Source organism: Alligator mississippiensis, chromosome 1, assembly GCF_030867095.1.
Source record: "Alligator mississippiensis isolate rAllMis1 chromosome 1, rAllMis1, whole genome shotgun sequence".
NCBI lineage: Eukaryota > Metazoa > Chordata > Crocodylia > Alligatoridae > Alligator > Alligator mississippiensis.
In genome coordinates this window covers 407,695,285-407,714,859 of record NC_081824.1, presented here as the reverse complement: position 1 = coordinate 407,714,859, position 19,575 = coordinate 407,695,285, and the positions used below count along the sequence as shown (strand labels likewise).

Genomic DNA, 19,575 nt, shown 5'->3' with positions numbered 1-19,575 from the left:
TTTTTTTTATGATAATTTACCTTTTTTTGTCATAAATTGTACTAAAAACTTGTTTATGTGTCTGCCTGCTTTGAACAGATATTATTACCAAAGAGGCATACTGGCTAAAGTAGAAGGTCAGCGCTTAGTGTATCAGTTTAAAGACATGCCAAAAGATCTCATCTATATAGATGATGAGGACCCAAGCCCCAGCAACGAGCCTTCAGATTCATCTTTTCTATCATCAGCTACAGCCAATAGAAACCAATCAGGCAGATCTAGAGCATCTTCAAACACAGGAACCAAAGGAGGATCCACCCCAGGTCTAAAAACAGGAAACTCTAAGTCTGCTAAACTTAAGGAGCACATAGAAGTTGTACAGCAGCAAACACCTAGCTTGCCATCAGAAGTTTTGAGGACAATGCAATCTGCACAGCAAATACATCCAACTCAGCTTTTTCGGACAGTTCATGTAATGCAGCCAGTACAGTCCATCTCAGAAGGGCATGCCACTGTCACCAGTAACATTCAGGATGAAACGTTGAATTCTTCTGTTCACAACATAAGGTAAGAAACTGAAGAAGGCTGTTTTATGAAAATATTTATAACCAGTGAAAATTCCTTGGTTTAAATGTTGTGAGAGCCAAGAATTGTTTTGCCAATACATTGTGTTGGATCAGCTGTATAGGTGGAAGAGATGTTAGACAAGCATTCAGGCATAGAGTACCTTTTTAAGGTCTAGGAAAGAAGCAGACATAACTTTAGCACAAGTCAAGTAACAGAGCAGCACTTTTCTGAAAGGGGCAGGGATTGAGTCATTTTTAGAATGGTCTCATAACCATGTTTTTAAGCAGCGTTATCTGCAGCTAGCTAGTTCAGCCCTCACTGAAAAATGGATGATAAAGGAATTGATAAGAGTTTTAAGAGACAGAGTACTGAGGAAATAAAGATTTTTCTATACATATAAAATAGGGGAGGCCAGTATTTTAATTTCAACATAACACAGTTAAGGATGTAAATAATTTTAAGTACTATAGCTGCCTTTTCTGATTGGAGTCACTCTGTTAATTGTTGTTAATGTTATGTATAAAATCTCCTGTCTCATAGGGCTATACAGAAGCTTATGTAGTTAACAAGAACTGGTCCGTTAATCAACAATGAGAGGAAACAGCAAAAAGATATTCATTCTGCTGTGATGTTTTGGTTATAGTATTGAAAGGTGGTGTAACAATTAGATTGAGAGTTTCAGGCAGTGCTATGATTTTTAAGTTGACAATATGCATTTAATTGGGCCTTTAAGTCTTAATTTTAGAAGTAAATGATAATTATGTTAATAATCATAATAGTATCTTGGAACTGGTTCAGGAGAGAAAAGGTACATCTGATCCAAAAGTTCAGATAAATGGTATCATGAGGACTTTGGCAGCATATCAAAAGGAAAGCGTGTACCATAGAGGGCTGCTTATTTTCTACAGACAAATCAACCTCTGAAGTTTGCTTATAGCTTTTAAAATGTATATTTTTTAAATGTACTGAACTAAACACTAAAATGAACATGGATTTTTTTACATACCAGTTTTATCATAACAGTGACAATTTTGTCTTACTGTTGCATATCTTTAACAATCCTTCATTCCTCAAAGAGATCTAAAACCTAAGAGCATTTAGGCAAGGGACAGCCCTTACACACAAATCAGTTTAAGTAATCAGAAACTGGTTTAAACCTATAATGGAATGGACCTTGAGTGCACATAGACCAGTTTCAAAATGGCCAAAACTGGTTTGAGATAAACCTGGTTGAATGTTGTATCAGACTTAACTGATTTGGCTCAAACCAGTTTATGCAATGTTTGTCCCAGACACTTTGCTGGTTTAAGTTCAATCAGAGTCCCCCAGCATCCTGGCATGCTCTCTGGACTGGGCAGGGCTCTCTGCGCCAGCCCAGGTCTGACCCTGCCTCTCTACTCTTTAGCCTGAGCAGGGATGGCCCTAGTGTAGACACCAGCTGGCATGGCCCTGTTAAGGCAAAGTGGCCAGGGAGGGAGTTAATTCTTCACTGCTTCCCCATTTCCCCCACTGCAGCTGGCTTCAGCCTGTCTTCTGAGGAGCAGAGGGGAGGGGGCTGCAGCAGTGGCCCTTGGAGCTGGCAGACCCTGGCTGCAGGGAAGGGATGGAGGGAGAACCCTTCTCCCTGCCTCCTTCACCTTAGCGAAGCCATGCTGGGTTGGTTGTCCATGCTGGGAGTGACTCTTTCCCCTCTTCCTCCTCTTCTCCTCCCCCCCCCCCCCACTGCAGGGCTGGGAGCAGGGGGGTGGGTGGGGATCCATGCGATGCTGCCCAGCTCTAGAGCAGGGGGTAGGGGGAGCAGGGGGAGGCTCTGTTCCATGCTGGGGGAACTCTTCCCCCTGCTCCTCCCTCTAGAGGGGCAGTGGGAGCGTGGAGCTCAGCTGGGCAGGGTGTGGGTGTGAGGGAGGGTGCTGGGTGTAGGGACCCCCACGCACTCCCCCCATGGTGTGTAGCCCCCACTGCCTGGTAGTAGCAGCAGGCAGGGAGCTCAAGGCATTCATGCCTAGCGCAGCTGAGCGCTGCACGGGGGGAGGGAGCAGAGCCTTCCCCGTTGCCGGGGCTCTGCTCCCCATGCCTGCAGCTCCAGCACCTGCAGCATGGGAATCCCCACACTGGAGCCTACTGCCTCCCCTGTTGCCTGCTGTGGAGGGAGTCCAACCCCCTGCTTCCACATGGAGTCCAGCATGGGACTGCCCTGCTGCGAATGTGGATCTGCAGGTACATGGTGCAGAGCCCCAGGGATAGAAGCGGCTGGGCAGGCTGCGCAGGGCTATGCTCCTCACTCCCAGCACAGCGATGGCTGCCTCTATTGCCGGGGCTCTGCACCACATGCCTTCAGCTCCACACTCTCAGTGGGGCAGCCCCATGCTGGACTCTGCGCAGAAGCAGGGAGTGGGGCTCCTTCCACAGCCAGGAGCAGGGGAGGCAGCAGGCTCCAGTACGGGGCTTCCTACACTGTGACTGCTGGAGCTGCTGGTGCTGGGAGCAGAGTCCTGGCGATGGGGCAGGCTCCGCTCCCTGCCCCCACGCAGCGCTGGCCAGAACAGCACCTGTTGTGGGCACGAGCACCCTGACCTCCCTGCCTGCGGCTGCTGCCAAGCAGTGGGGGCTGCATGCCATGCATGCCCTGCTCCCTCACACCTTACTCAGCTGAGCTCCATGCTCCCGCTGCCCCTCTGGTGGGAAGAGGAGGAAGGGGAAAAGTTCCCCACAGCAAGGATCAGAGCCTCCCCCTGCCCTGGGTGGGGAGGAGTGGGGGAAAGAGTCCCCCTCTGGGGAGGGCAGCATCCCATAGAGCCCGCCCCCCGCAGTGATGGGGGAGAAGCAGGGAGAAGAGTCCCTTTCTGGGGCCAGGCAGCTTCACAGAACCCCCGTCCCCACCCCACCACAGTGGGGGGCAAGCAGAAGGGAGGAGGAGGAGGGAGAAGAGCCCCCCAGCACCAAACAGGGTCCCCTTCCCAGCCCCGCAGCAGTGGGGGAGAGGGAGGAGGGGGAAGAGTTCCCCTCTAGGGCCAGGCAGCCCTGTGTGCAGGGATTGCTTCCACTGTCAGGGAGCCGCAGAGGCTGGCCACACCCCCCAGCTCAGCAGGCTTCTGGCTTGAGCCACTGCAGGCATGTGCCTGCATTCCCTGAATAGAAAGGGAATGTCTATCCATTTGGAAACTGATTTACTCTCTGCTGGTTAGACTAACCAGCAAAGATTGAATCAATTCAGGCTCAGTCTTTTTGAACATCTGTTGCTAGCCTTAGAGCCTAAGTATATTAAATACCATACAACAATATGACTTCAGAAACAACTAACGGTTGAATTATTTGATACTCAGAAATGGTGACTAGAATAATGCAGAACATGAAGCATGAAGAAAGAAATGTTTGAGACTATTTGGTGACATCTGAAGCAGGAGAATAATGCTGTAATTAATGCTATAGGTCAGTGGTGCTCAACCTTTTTGCCTGGTGGGCTGGATTGGCAGTTCCTGGTCTGTCTGTGGCCTAGATCCAGCCGTTGTTCCCAATATAGAGCCCAAGTAGGCACAGTGAGCACCATCTGGCTGTGTGGAAGGGGCAGAGGGAAGGTCGGTCCCAACGCAGTGTTGCAGAGGAAAGAAGCTTGACCTGACCCCATGGAGAGGGAACGGGGTGTAACCCAGCCTTGCAGGGGGAACAGGGAGGAGGCATGGCCAAACTCTGTAGGGAAGAGAGTGTGGGTAGGCCCTTACCCAGCCCCACAGGTGGAAGGGGATGTGGCCCAGCCCCAACAGGGGGAAGGGGGCATGGCCAGGCCCAATGCAGCTTCACAGAGGATGAGAGGGTGTGGTTCAGCCCTGATCCAGTAGCATGGTGGGTACGGCACAGCCCAGTCGGGGAAGGGGTGGCAGCCTGGCCATGCAGGGCTTAGAGTTTGGTAATTTGTTGGTGGGGGAGGGTGGTTGTATTAATGGTCACCTCTCCCCTACTGCCAAATTTCCTAACCCAGGGGAGTCCTATAGGCAAGATGCAATGGCTCCACAGGCCACATTTGGCCCGTGGGCCAGAGGTTGACCACCCCAGCTATAGGGAGGGAATACAGCAATTTGTAGAGTTAAGAGGAAGATCCCACCTAAGCCATTTTAGGTAAATTACTGCACCCCCTAAAAATCAAATCTTCGAAACCTAATAAGGAAGGCAAGCAAGCATAAACAATCCTACCTCTGAAAAGTTACAAAATCACATGATCCTATTTCAACATCCCTTTGTATTAAAACATTTCACAATAGGACCATGGGTAAGTGTGTGGAAGTAGAAAAGGAGGAAGTAGCAGTACCACTAACATGGAACTCAAGTGAAATAGCAGACAGACCTTTTAAATAAACATTTACAGTTCCATATTACCCTGGCAGAACCTGGCCTATGACATTTTTAAATGCAATTTGAAGACATTTCTGTAAAATATATAGTTCCACTTTTTCTAGACATGGTGGTAAATCCAAGACTCTCCTGTCTACATCAGTCAAAGAAAAAAATCATCTAATCTTGTCAGTATAATATATAATAAAGTTATATGGTTTATAAGGAGATTTCTTGTAGCTATTGAGGAACCTGGACAATCATTGCTAGAAATATATTTTTAAAATCTCCATCTGATAGTGTTAAGCCAAATAAGCTGTTAATGCAGATACTGATCTGTTGTATAGATTGACTGTTCCAAGGTGCTTACATTTTTTATAAACAAAGTTTGCTATAGGGTAGATGTTATATCCATTTTCCAAAAGGCTGTGTTCTTACAGATCTTCACCAGTTTTCATGAAGTTGAAAGCCACATTTAAAACTTTAAAATGTATTTTTAAGTTCTACTTATAGCAAGCCTGAGGATAATCTTCTTTCCCAAATGGTCAGACGTGTATACAGTATAACTTCATAAATCTGGCATACTTGGGACTGAGCACCTGCCGGAAATTTGAAAATTCTGGATTTTTGAAACTTGTAGGGAGAGAGGTAGGAAGCAGCAGCCGCTCTGGTGGATGGCAGTGGCAGCCCCCTCCACATCCAGGGGAGCAGAGGGGGAAGCTTAAAAAGTGCTGGATTTTTGAGAATTCTGGATTTTTGATATCCGGATTTATGAGGTTATACTGTATTAGGGTATCAGTTTGTGACCATGTTGGCATTGATCTAGATTGGTAGTTCTCAAACCTTGTTAGACTCAAGGCACCTCTTGGAAAATGTCATTTCTTAGCTTTCATTTGTTTTTTGACTACAGAAAAATAATAAATCAATTCTTTCGCAAAAAAGTCAGAAAGACCACAAGAGGTTCCAATCTTGTGATTGATCTGAAAGGCCATGTTTTTGACACTACGGATTCCAATTTGAAATCTCTGGGTTTATCTTGTGAAATATACGTACGTGTTTGCACCCCTAACAACACTAATATTGAGCAGCATCCTGTGACACTCTTGAAAAGATCTCACAGCACCCAAAGTGGCACAACACCCTAGTTGAGGATCACTGGTCTAGATAATCTAATATGTAACGTCCAGCAGTCAGTACACAGAAAAGTGATAGAAATCTCACAATGGATATAACTTGGCCTTCAGGGAAGTTTCTCTCTGATACTTGCAGGTTAGCAATTTTATTTTTTATGCCCTGACCTCATGAATGGTCCTTATCTTACCTGCCTAACAATTATTTGCAGTAATATTGTATGGTAAGAATTCCATGTGGATAACTATATACTGGGTGCATCTACATATGCAGTTAATGTGAAGCAATAAATTTTGGAGCAGTTTGAGCTAGAGTAAACTACTCCCAGGCACAGTGTCTACACATGCCTCTGGGACAGCAGCAATTTGAGCCAGGGTAGAGCAGACCTGAGCTGGCAGGGGGTATGAGGAGGTTAGTCCTGGGCTCTGGGTGATGGTGGCGGAGGGGCTGGATGGGGCACAAGGATGCTGAAAATGCAGTCGTGTGGCTAGGCGGCAGGCAAGAGACTAGCCCCTGGCTGGCTAGGCTGAACAGGCACAATTTACTCCCGTAGTCAGCATCTACACGTGTGTTTAATCGCAGTACATTACCCCGGTGTAAAATAGTACTGTCCCTGGCAGTAGTATCTTATGCCAGTGTAAACAAGTTTACTGCAGCCTAATACTGTTGTATATGTAGATGATGATGCTTTACTCCACAGCTAATTAGTCTATTTTGCAGAAAAGCACATGTGTAGATGCAGCCACTATGTAGGAAAGTATTTCCCTCTTACTTAATGTTAAGATAGCAGCATCTGAGTGCTTACAAGAACCCTTCTCTGGAGTATTATGTATCACAGATGGTTCTGGTAATGGACATTTAAAAAAAAAATAAAAACAAACAGAAACCTGTGACTGCACAGAACAGTGTCACAGCCAAATTTAAATATTATTGTTAACCGTTTTTACCGTGGCAATACCTAGTACAGTTCTCTGAGGGAGAACTTACAGGCAAGGGATAGCAATTCTTGCACAATGACCCTTGACTATTTTTTTTGAGAGGATAGATATTGCATACTGAAATTAAATAAAAAATGCAGGGCTTTGATTCTTCACAAGGTACAAGGCATTATTTTTACCTGTAGAAATCAGTGTAAAACATTACGCTTTCTGCTTCTGTAGCATCTTACACCTACTTTATACTTACTGTGCTTAAGTGTCAATATTTATTCAAGATGCAGGGGAATGGAGAACCCGGTATTGTCCTTCCTGGATTTGGCATGAGCCAGTCACTTTTTGTAGAAGTGGTGTTTGGAATCTGTATTTGTTGAGAAAGGAGGTGGTGCAGTTCTGGGTCACATCAGCAACTTGGAGACATTTTAGAAAATGGACTCTTTAGACCATGGGCTTTTTCATCTCTCTTGCATTTGTTTATATGTTGGATGATTAATAAGAGTCCTCAGAAATGAGGAGTGGCTGTCTATGTGTATTTGGGACAGAAAGAAAGAACTAAATAATTCTTCTTCTTACTACCCATGTTGAGGTGTTCTTAGGTAATCAATGATACTTTGTGATTGTTCTGAAAGGCCATTTTTAGATTAGTCAGCATCAGCATATCTCCTTTGCTTCTTTTTATGGAACATGGTATATCCATTAGTGCAGCCAGCAGTGTCTTCCTGACATACTCCAAATTGAAACATAGATAGGACAAATGTGTTTGGAAGTGAATTTTCAGTAACATAACATCTGTCCTTGTCCTCTCTCTCTCTCTCTCTCTCTCTCTCTCTCCTCCCTCTCCCTTTCTTCTCTCCCAACACACATGCAAAAGAGTGGACATTAAATGGAAGGAGACAGATTAGTAGTTGGAATGTGTACTTGTGTCTTTCCCAGCTTTTTAAGCACAGGTGGGGCTATCTCTCAAATGTGGGTGTAATTAGGAAAATACCCTTCATATGGAAGGCTAATATCAATATTGGACTGCTGTGATCTCTTTGGCTTTCATCAGAAAAGACAAATTCATTTTACTGGTAGTAACAAGCATGTCTCTTAATGCATTTATGATTAAGTTAAACTACATTAGGGTATCATAGAATCATAGCAAATTAGGGCTGGAAGGGACCTCAGGAGGTCATCTAGTCCAACCCTGTGCTCAAAGCAGGACCATCCCCAACTAGATCATCCCAGCAAGGGCTTTGTCTAGCCAGGACTTAAAAACCTCCAAGGATGGAGATTTCCCAACCTCACTGGGTAACCTGTTCTAATGCTTTACTACCCTCCTAGTGAGAGAGTTAGTAATATCTAATCTAAACTTCCAGTTTGAGACCATTGTTCCTTATCCTGGCCTTTGCCACCACTGAGAACAGTCTAGCTCCATCCTCTTTGGAACCTCCCTTCAGGTAGTTGAAGGTTTCTATTAAATCCCCTCTTGGTCTTCTCTTCTCCAGACTAAATAAGCCCAGTTCCCTCAGCCTCTCCTCATAAATCAGGTGCCCCAGGTTCCTAACCATTTTTGTTGCCCTCCTCTGGACTCTCTCCAATTTGTCTACATCCTTTTTGTAGTGAGGGGCCCAAAACTGAACACAGTATTCCAGATGTGACCTCCCCAGTGCTGAATAGAGGGGAATAATCACTTCCTTGGATCTGCTGCCAACACTTCTACTAATGCAGTCCACTATATGTGCTGTGTGACTGATGATGGTGCTGTGATCATCACTTAACACTTTGAGTTGGTATACTTGCAGCTGTGGGAAACTCTCATATTGTCTGCTGTTGTTTCAGTTTTTGGTTTAATTTCTCCTATGAGGAGGAAAACAGCTCTTCACACCAGTAGGTACTTGGTTCCTGGATTATGCAGAAGCAGTCTGAATTGTTTTAGATGTTTTTTATCCAGGACAATGATGCTGGTAAGGTTTAGCAGGCATATTAGAATAGGAAGCAGATTTATGTGATGCTCTTCGTGCAATATAGCACACAATAGTTTTACAAACTCAAATGTCCTGACTTTATGGTTACCTCTGAGAGAAAGGCCTTAGAAGGGCATATGAAGAAAATGTCTCAATGGATAAGCCACCCAACTGGGAATCAAGAGAATTAAGTTCTCTGTGGCTCTCCACTCGACTTAATACTTGACCCCGACATAATACTAAACAAGAAGTAGGAAAGTTCAGACCTCTTTTTGGAGGAAAAGATATAAAAGTCCTGTATAAGATCATCCTTCCCCCAACTAACATCTGTAGTTAGATCAGCAGCTCTAGCATGTCTGGCACTGTAAAGTGGTCTGAAGACCACCAGGAAGAATGATATGACTGCAGAATTGTGGGCCAGTCTATCACTGACACCATCTGACTATTGAATCTTCTAGTATTTGGGCTCCACTGCCTGATAGATCGCCCGTGGAGTTGTGGGGCACTCTCCAGGGCATGAGAATTCTTATGTTGAATTTGACTTGTAGATTCACTCCAAAGAGACTTCTTGTGGTATCTGAAGTTGACTCTAAATAGCATGTGTTGCCTGCTTCACCTCCTCATACTCTCACATGGCTTCCCTCCCAACTCCAGGTCGTCCACTAACAAAATAAGTCCTGCCCATGCAGACACACTGGAGAACAGCAGTTAGATTGAATAGACAACTTGGAGTGTCTCTGAGTGCCCACATAGCCAGCAGTGCTTTCAAAACATGGTAGCTTGAACACAGTACTGACATACACACTCAGCATCTCTATAAGCCCTTGAGTCTGTTTAGCTGCTGGTCTGTGGCACACATGGGCAGCTTTATTTTGTCAGCAGAAGTCCCAGGGTTGGGAGGAAGACTGTGTAGACTTGCCTTCTGAATTTGCAATGTACCAGCTAGTTGAATCGATGGGGAAAGTCTGGAGAGAATTGCAGTTTTTCCTCTAAACCACCTTTTTTGTGCATCTGTATATTGAATGACATCTGTACAGGAAATGAATACTCAGTTCTCCTCTCTTTCTTCTTTAATATAGCCTCATTTCATTTGCCTGCTCACTTGCTAACAACTGTTTACTTTGGTTGGTAGCTTTGAGACCTTTCTAGTGCTCCACCCTTGCTTTCTAGAAGGTTCATAGATAAATCATGGTGAATTAACTTGTTTTTCCTGCCTGCCAGCTAATGTTTGCAACATTCTTGTTCACCTCCAGATGAGTGAATGTGTTGCACATCACCAAATTAACCAAGAAATACAGTATGCTTCTATTAGTTCTCTACCAGCAAGCTGGCATCAGTTTTACCATGTATCGTTCTTTCTTCAGTAGTTGTTAGAATCCATGTTTTTAGTAGAACTTCCTTTTAGTCAGTATTACTCAATATCCTTAGGTTGTAAAGGTACCACATTTACCCTCATCCAAGACAGCTTTGATGATTTAAGATGATCCCTCAATAATTAGATTATGTACATGGAAAATTTATAAATTTGTTATAATTTTCCATGTATAGCACCCAATTACTGGAAGGTCATTAACAATTTTTCATCCCTGCACCTCTGCGATGGGGAAAGCAGCAGCAGGGGGAACAGGCAATGGGGGAGTCAAGGAGTCAGCAGGGAGTCAGTCTGGCTTCACTCCTTGCCTCCCTAGCTGACTGCCCCTTGCTGCCTTTCCCTCCCTCATCCCCACTTTCACCACTGCTTACCCTTAGTCGTGATGCCACGTCTGACTCTTGCCCCACTCTGGCCAGGCAGCAGCAAGAGCTCTGGCCCCAGCCCTGGGACTAGGACTGAGTTGGGGCCAGTGATGCTGCTGCGGTCGCTATCAGAGCTGGAGCTGCAGTTCAGGGTAAGCAGTGATGGATGGGAGGCAGGCAGCCTGGGTGTGTGCCAGAACCACCAGGTATTCGGATGGAGCCAAGACAGGATAAGCGTAAGCGTGTTGGGGGGGAGGGAGAGGGGCGGTCAGCTGACAGCAGAGGAGGAAGAGGCAACAGGGCTGTGGCTGTGACTGGCTCTGGGTTGGGGCTGGAGCGAGAGCCAGAGTATGAGCTGCAGCAGCCACCTTTCCTCCACCTTATACTCAAATTCAAGACAAGGGGCTTTTCCTTCCATATTAAATGGGGAAATAATCCTTGTCCTGGATTTGAGTAAATTGGGTAACACCTTCAGAAAGTATCTTATAATCAGGGATCCGGGTTTTCCGTGTCCCACGGGAAAGCAGAGAAAACCATGGGTCGCACCCGCTGTGGTGCGGAGGCCCCAGAGGAGGGCAGCAGTGTGGGAGCCCGCAGCCCATGCCCACCTTCACCCCACGCACAGATCTGAGGGGCACAGGTCCCCTCTGTTGTGTCCCCCCCCACACCAGGAATGCATGCAGCAGTGGAGAGCCAGTACCACCCTGCCCGCCATAGCAGGCAGGCAGCAGGGTGGGGAGCTGGGCTCTGTTCACTGCAGCAGTTGCCGCTTCCTGCCAGGGGCAGGAGATGTGGACCTGGGTCCCTGTCCCTGTAGCCCTGGCAGCGGGTGGCCCCCTCCAGCAGGTCTGTGGGTGGGGGTGAAGGGGGCAAGGGGCCCTAGCGGGCTGGGGGGAGTGAGGGGCCTTTAATTTTAATAAAGGATTTGGGGGGGGTTATCAGAGAATTTTTTTATCAGGGAAAACCAAGATCTTTGCTTATAATGTACTATGTAGAGATTTGCCACTTACATAAAGAAATGCAGTATTGATGTTGAAATTTTCCAGCAGAGTCATCTACACATTTTTAGAGCAACCTAGAAAAATTCTAGCTTCTCAAGCAGGAATTTTTATGAATGAGTAAAATATCAGCGTATTTTTCAGTGTAATTTTTGATAAGGTCAAACAAGTAAATTTTTAGCCCAGGATGGACTTCAGTGTCTACATCAACCTGCTAAGTTGATCTTGGAATATTGTAATTACCTCAGGAACAACATTTCCTTTACCGTGAATATTGATCCATACAGTGCCATACAATACCGCTGTGCATCCTACCTGTTTCACAGGCCTCCTTTTCTCCCAGCCTCTTACTTACTAACTTTCCATTCCTGTTCTTATACTACCCTTATTATTTTAGTGCTCAAGGGCCTTCCAGATGTGTGTTAAACTTCCTCCTCCTCTGCTTAATTAATCATACACGTTTGTTCACTTCCTTTCATTCTCTCTTCCCACTCTGTCACTACTCATCATCCTAAATTTGTCACCTTGCAATTAACTCACCATTCATCTTCATCCCTCAAACTTTTCTTCCTATCCCCATTTGGGAATTCTTTTTGCCCCTACCAATTAATTAACTAGAGGTGAAATGGAGAATAAAAGGTGGTGGCATTTTTCCAGGTCTGCCTGTGTGAGTCCCTACAATGAGATGTTGCCCACAGTAGATTGTGTAGATTTTCAGAATATAGTCATGGGTGCCTTTTGGCTTCTTGCTTGGAGGGATGGAAAATAAGAGGTGATATCTCATAGTTATCTATCCCTGGCACTAGGATGAAATGTTACAGTATATTGCACAGACCTATGACCCTCTTTTCGTTCTTGGGGAATGAAATAGTTAACGTTGGTAATGTTGGAGTGGTATTGTAGCTATGATAGACCAGCAACAGGCAAGGGTGATATCTGTTTTTGTGGGTGATACCTTTTGCTGGACCAACTCCCTGGTTGTGATAAAGTTAGACAGGCTTTAGAATGCCAAATATTCTTCATTAGGTAACAGAGTGCCTTGCATTTAAAATTTCATTTAACTTTATCCCAACCATGTAGTTGGTCCAGTAAATAGTTAACATTCACATTTTAAGTGATTATTGCTGGGCACTGAGCCAAATGGATCAGCCAAGGCATCTTAGAGCTATTCTTTTAGGCCATCTGCAGACTTGTCTCTGGTTTGGTTATACTAGGTTAACATTTTTCAGGTTGTCCTTTGCAGCCATTAAACCTGAAGTCTTTGTTGTTTCATTTTAAATGAAAGCTGAAATTCTGAAGAACAAGATAGTAGCTTTGGACAAGCACTGGTGTGGCACATCAGCACAGTGTGGCTGTTTTTGAGTCATGCAATTAATTTTCAGCTGCAGCTTTTCAAAGCTGCTGTAGCTTTCTGTACCCTTTCAGGCTGCCTCCTGGGTAGAAGACGAGCTGCCTTGTTACCCCCTGCTCAGTCAGATATTTTGAATCTTATCCTAATGGCAGGTGCCAGTCATCTTTTCTCTTTCACTGCTGTTTTGCTTCCAGTGTTTCTTCCCTGGTCTCTGCAGAGGTGCACTAGAGATTCTTTTCTTAATTGGCAAATAACTCTAGGTAGTTCATTGGTTTGTGAAGGCTATGGGAGACGTTTCTAATTGTTTCTCTCAGGATATTTATGTTTGCAAATTTCCACAAAGAAAGCTAGTGTTGACAGGCCCGTAGGGAGGAAACCACTGCTGCTGCTGAGTTCCTCTTCTTGAAGGAGAGGAGAATACAGACACCTCCCCTGTTCTTCATGTTACGCCTATATGGCAGGCTCAGTAGGGTGGGTTCTGCCTGCAGAAGTATGCAGCTATGATCAGGGTAGCTGAGGAAAACACTGGTTGGTCCTAACCTCAGCTTTCTTGAGGAAGCAAGTCTTGACCAGGGAATCTTCTGAGCTCAACCACTAGGCTTGATCCCAGGCAACTGACGTGAGAGGGTTCAGCAAGAGTCATTGCGGGTGCTGTTTCATTGGCTCTGTTGCTGAATTGAGGAAGTGTAAGCAGAACTCCCCATGCCGGTTGAACAGGAAACAGCAGTAGCTGCTGTCGCACTGCCCTGCAGCCACAGTATCATTTAAATTCGTCTCATAATTGGAAGCTTTTCTTTGCAGTTGTGACAGTTAGGACTTGTTTTTAAATGAAACGTTAGATTCTGCAAAACTTAAAAGTACTGGGTGATAGCTCACTAGCTAGAGTGCTGGGTTTCCAAGGCTGGGGTCTAGGCTGGTGTCCACCTGCTGCCTGGTTGGTACTTTTGGGGGCTGGACTAGTTGATTCTTGAGATCTCTTCCAATTCTATGATTATACTTGTTCAAGGCAAGTGGGTTTTGTCAATACAAGGAGTACTGATTAAGTAGGAGAGTAGCCTTAAGGAGAGTACAGCAAGATAAGCATTTAGTGCAGTCTTCCAAAATATGCATAAATCAGGGGTCAGCAACCTTCGCCCTGCAGACCATACCAGGCTCACAGAGCTATTAGATCCAGCCTGCAGAGTGAGGGTTTCAGTAGTGTTTGGCAGCATGGATCTTCATGCTGTGCCATGGCTGAGCAGTCGTGTGGAGAAGTGGCAGCAGCTGAGCTTTGACTTGAGCTGGGTCATTCTGGTCCGCTGCCAGAAAACATTGCCATCCCCTGATATAGATAATTCATTTAGAGCCATGTTTCCCAAACCTTGTGGGTTTATGTCCCAGCATAGTAAAGTCAGGCACTCTTGTGCCCCTTTACTTCAGCGTTGTTGCTGATTTTCCGCTGCCACTGACAGTGGAAGTTGGGAAGAGCAAGAATGCTCAACTTTACTATGGTAGCATCAGTTTTCTGCCAGGATTTGCACATGCCCTGCTTCCACCTGGGGATACACCCCACAGTTTGGGGAAGACAGATTTAGAAGAAAAAAAAGTGCAAGAATGTAGTGATTAGCAACCAAATGAACTAATTAGCACTAGAGTCCAGATGTGTTCCTTCAGTACAAAGTGACCTGATAGAAAAGGTAGAAATAGCTGAAATGGGGAGAGGAAGCTAATCCATTTGGGGCCATTTTATGTAGAAGAATATAAAAATAAAGTAATGTGTTATAGAGAAGTGTGAAGTAAGAGGAAAGGTTGGAATGGTTTGGCTAAAATAAAGGGAAAGAGATAGTGAAAGGGGAAGTAGAGAGGATAGAGACACCTTGGAGACCACGTGGGGGGGAAATGATGTAAGAAGACTGTCAGGAAGACTGGGGGAGCTGGAATAGGTAGTTGGTCAGTAGAGTGGAAACTGTGTCCTGGTCATTTAAATCTAGCTGGTTAAAGAATGAGAACTGCCCTTGTTTTCTGGGGGAGGAAAGGGACTGTAAGAAATAAACATGTAGTTACATAGTTTTGGAGTGATGTAGCAATGTTGGTTGGTCTAGGAAATAATGCAAGAGGCCTGAAGAAGAATGCACTGCATTTGAAGCTTGTCTAAGTCTCTCCCAACCATGAAATTAGTCCAAAACATGTAGTAAACCGTTCTAGAATTTCCAGATTTGAAAGTATGATAATTTGATTGTAAAATTGCCCTTTCAGGGTGCTACAAATACACATGCCCAGAGAATGGTTCAAATGCATTACCACTGAATTTTTGTTGTTATATCATTTACTTCACCAAGGGAAAAGATTTCAGAGCCAATAGCTATACTGAATAATTACATTAATATTCACAGACTTCAGTTACATTTCTAAACCAGCATATTTCACTGCAGTGTCTTGATGTTTTAATGAGTGATGGTAGTTTGTACACCTTGGAGCACAGATTGGATAGCTAACAAAGCACAGAAGACTGTGGAACCAAGTTCTACTCAGCTGAAGGTGATGAGTACATAGTACATGGGTGATTGAATGGGAAGTTCTGACCCAGGAACACACACATTGTATAAACACTTGCAATGTTCAAAATTAAGCACATGGACACCTTTTTTATAGGATGTGGGGACTCTTGTTATTGCATCTTGAATTATTTAGGTTTTTGTGTTTCCAGCTGACAAATCTGTGAAACAGACAATGAAAAAGTAAAGTATCATGTTCCGGACTGACTAGCTTGCTGTGGTTGATACAGAAAACTGAATTAATTGATTCCTAGTCTTTCTCACTAAATTGTAGAATGCTTCAAAGGCAGGAGCTCAATTCTGGGAAGGGTTTATTAATGCCTTAACATTCACCTGTGATACCCCTTCCCTTTTAGAGTTATGTTGTTTTGTTTGATGGAAAGCAGCCTCCTTACTTTTTCCCCCAGATTAATAATATCAGTAGATTGCTGCCAAGTGGCTATTCAGTAGTGAATCTGGGAACAGTCTAATATGTTCTGTTTTCTAATTTTGCTAGGACTTTACAGACCCCAGCCCAAGTTCCAGTGGTTGTTTCACCTGGAAACCAGCAACTTCACACTGTAACACTCCAAACAGTGCCTCTTACAACAGTGATAGCCAGTACAGATCCAGCATCAGCAACAACTCCCCAAAAATTTATCCTACAAGCCATTCCTACTTCACAGTCCATGACAGTTCTTAAAGAAAATGTCATGTTGCAGTCTCCAAAACCAGTGTCTCCTCCTTCATCCATTGTTTTTACCCCTGCTCAAGTTCAGCAGGTTCTCACCAGCAATGTGCAGACCATTTGCAATGGAACAGTCAATATGGCTTCATCTCCATCTTTCAGCGCTCCTACCCCCGTGGTAACTTTCTCAGCCAGCAGTTCACAGGTGGTAGCTCATCCTTCTGGCACCGTGATCACTTCGGTAATTAAAGCACCAGAAACCAAACAAACGGTTATACAAGGAATGGTAAAAGAGGAGACAGAAGATAACAAAATAGCGGATACTGAGCAGTCGGAGCAGAGGTTCCAGCAGCAGCCTTTTTTGATGGTGTTGTCCAATTCCAATGGATTCCCAGCTAATATACAAGTAAAACAAGAAAGTGAACAATTGGAACCAAATTCATATTAATAAAAACCAACCCCTGTGGATGATGATTTTCATAAATGTGATGGAACCTTTTCAGTTCTTGTATATATGATTTAATTCCAAAGCAGGTTTTACTGAGCTACTTAATTTCTGCAGCTGATTGTTAGAAGTCATTCTTTAGACTGGGTTTTGATTTTCTGTTAATTGCTAAATGTTATCATAAAAATAAAATTATATACTCATGTTTCAAAATGCAAGCATGAAGGAACATGCATTTTATGCTATGAAAACTTTCTCTTGAGTTTTTGGCCAAAGTTCTGAACGTCTTATATACTGAGCATTTTCTGTCTGTTGCTAATTTACATTGCAATAACATATTATAGCCTTTTCTGTTTAATCTGCAAATGTCACCTGACTTTTGACGCAACAGCTACTTTCCAGAGAACATCATTTTCATTCCATGTATATGAATTTTGATTATCAAGTTTACCAAATATCTATTTCATATCAGTTAATTAAATCAGTCTAAGTAATAGACAGTAGCAACCAGGTATCCTCCTGTTGCATTTTTGCACAAACTAATGGGTGTGCAAAATAAGAATACACTCCTGTTGAGAGTACACAAAACATTTACACCAGTAATGGACATTATCAGATCTATATTTTTGATATAAGAACACATCAAATATATTTAATTACAGAAACTAGTGGCATCACTACTGGTGCAATTATTTTATACCATTTTGTGGCTACAGATTTTAACTATCTTGCTTTCTATTTCAGATTATTTTGTAAGGATGAAAAGTGAATTGTATACAATTTATGCCGCTGTTCTGAGATTAATACTTTTAAGAATTCTTTTTTCATATGTAAATAATGTACATTTAATTTTACAAGGAAGTTTTTCAACTACCTTGTTTCTATAGAAAAAATTTTGATAGATGAAAATAAGATCATTGTGTTTAGAGGTCTAAAGTTATATGTATTCATATTCCAGAGTGAATTTGTATTTAAAGACAAATTTTTAAATGATGGAGCCCTTTGGATTTTGAGTTCCTTGTCTTTTGTATTTTTAATTGGTTTATTATGAAAATAAATCAAGTGGAAAAAACACAAACTGATACTGATCCACAAGCTATTTGTCTGAGCATGTAACAGCTTTGTGCCATACTGTTACAAGTGAACTGTAACAGCCTACTCCAGACATACTGAATTAACTCTTTATATTTTTGGTAACAAGCACAGGTGGTTTCAACGTTCTCTCTTACCTCTGAAAGTCTCTGCACAATTACTGGACATCACAAAATGACAAACTACAAATTGTTCAGGGCTTTTTGGAATCAAAATCACAACATGCTTCTTTCTGTGATGACTTGCTGAAAACTTAAACAGAGTCCTCTGATAACATGGAGTTGGGACAGTGAACAAACATTTGTAAGCTAAATTCTAGTTTCATTTAGTTCTGTAGTTCTTCAAAATTCTATTGGTTTCCATAGTAAACTGCTATACTGAGTGTGCGGGCCGGGTGCGAGGCGCAGCCCGTCTTTGCGCACGCGGGCTGTGGCCAGCAGCCCGGGCACGCGGGGTCGGAGAAGACCGGGGGCGAGCTAGAATTAGTCACGGACGCGTAGTGGTTGATTTAAAGATTGTTTACTTACACCAAAGATGGTCGTGGTGTAGGCTGGACAGTTTCCAGGTACAGCTCCGCTTAAATCCTTGTTAGAGGACTACGACAAATTCGTTCTTTTCCCCGGAGTTGTTGAAGCTCCGTGGGTTCGGTAGTTTCTTGTACAGGAAGGGATACGTCTAGGAATCTATCGGCGATGGGGAGAGGCTAGAGGCTTTTAAGAAATGCGTTGGGTCCATAAGGATCCGCAGTGCTTAGAGATCTTCACACGAGGCGAAGGTTTTTTCTCTCTCTCTCTCTCTCTCTCTCTCTCTCTCTCTCTCTCTCTCTCTCTCTCTCTCCTGGTGTTCATGGAGTCCTCCAACTTAGGCGGAAACCACTCAAGCTCTTTATACGGCTAGCAAGCCAATCGCTAGCCGCCACGTGTGCATATGTTAGAACCGGCCAATAATTTGGCACAAATTCTCATACAAATGGTGGGAACTCCTTGCACCGTGCATTTCTTAGATGCAAAAGAAATGCACCATGCAAAGAAAGCTTCAAATTGGCGGGAAATTCTCCGTTGCACCGGGGTTCTCTTCTGCAGCAGAAAACTCCACCGTGCAAAGAAGCTGCAATTTAGCGGGAAAAATAATTTAGCAGTGCCGAAGCACACACAAACAAAAAATCACAACTTTGGGTTGTGACACTGAGCAGGTATAAAGATTGGCTATATTAATTTTCATCAAAGGATAAATCGAACTCTATTTTATATGAATTTTAATGTATCTAATTTATTAGAAAAACAAATTATATTTTGACAAGTTTAATATATTTTGCCATAAGTGTTCATAATATGGAGTGTGGAAAATTCCTTTATGGAGGAAACCATTTAAAATGAACAGAATTCCACTCCCATTCACAGTGTGAAAGCTACGAAAAACAGTAAGGTTTCTAGTCAGGAGTTTTATTGGCCATGTTCACAAAATTAAAGGCAGCTTACCATCCCGTTTTTTAGTGCTAGATAGAGTATATGGGAACACTTATTGATATTGATAGTTTTATTTGGTTGAAGCACTCCTACATGCATGCACGTGTGCTCAAAAATCTGAGGAAAACTTGTCTATTAGAGAAAGACAAGCTCTATAATAGCGATGGGCAATTATTTGGGTCCGTGAGCAGCATAGGCGGTTTTGGGGAGCTGTCATGGGTCGGTCAGCACCCCCTCTTCCTGACCCCCACCCCCTTGCCTTGCAGCTCCTCCCCGCCACTGCCACTAGTGACCAGCAGCAGCTGAGCACACAGCCCTGACCTGCCTCTGCTCTGGACTTGCCTTGACTGGAGTGGACAAACCCTAGATTAACTGGGACCCATGTACACAGCCCTGACCATGGC

At 43.8% G+C, this 19,575-nt stretch overlaps 1 protein-coding gene across 9 annotated transcripts in view; it reads left to right on the top strand.

The window, feature by feature from the left end:
• ELF1 (E74 like ETS transcription factor 1) overlaps nt 1–17,695 on the top strand; it is a 118,600-nt gene extending 100,905 nt beyond the window's left edge. For all 9 annotated transcript variants that reach the window (XM_014608345.3, XM_059723831.1, XM_014608344.3 and 6 more), the window contains 2 exons: nt 79–546; nt 15,998–17,695. In XM_014608345.3, coding sequence (XP_014463831.1) covers nt 79–546; nt 15,998–16,616 — 1,087 coding nt within the window. In that variant the 3' untranslated portion in view covers nt 16,617–17,695. The remainder of the gene's footprint in view (nt 1–78; nt 547–15,997) is intronic.
• Nucleotides 17,696–19,575: the final 1,880 nt, after the last annotated feature.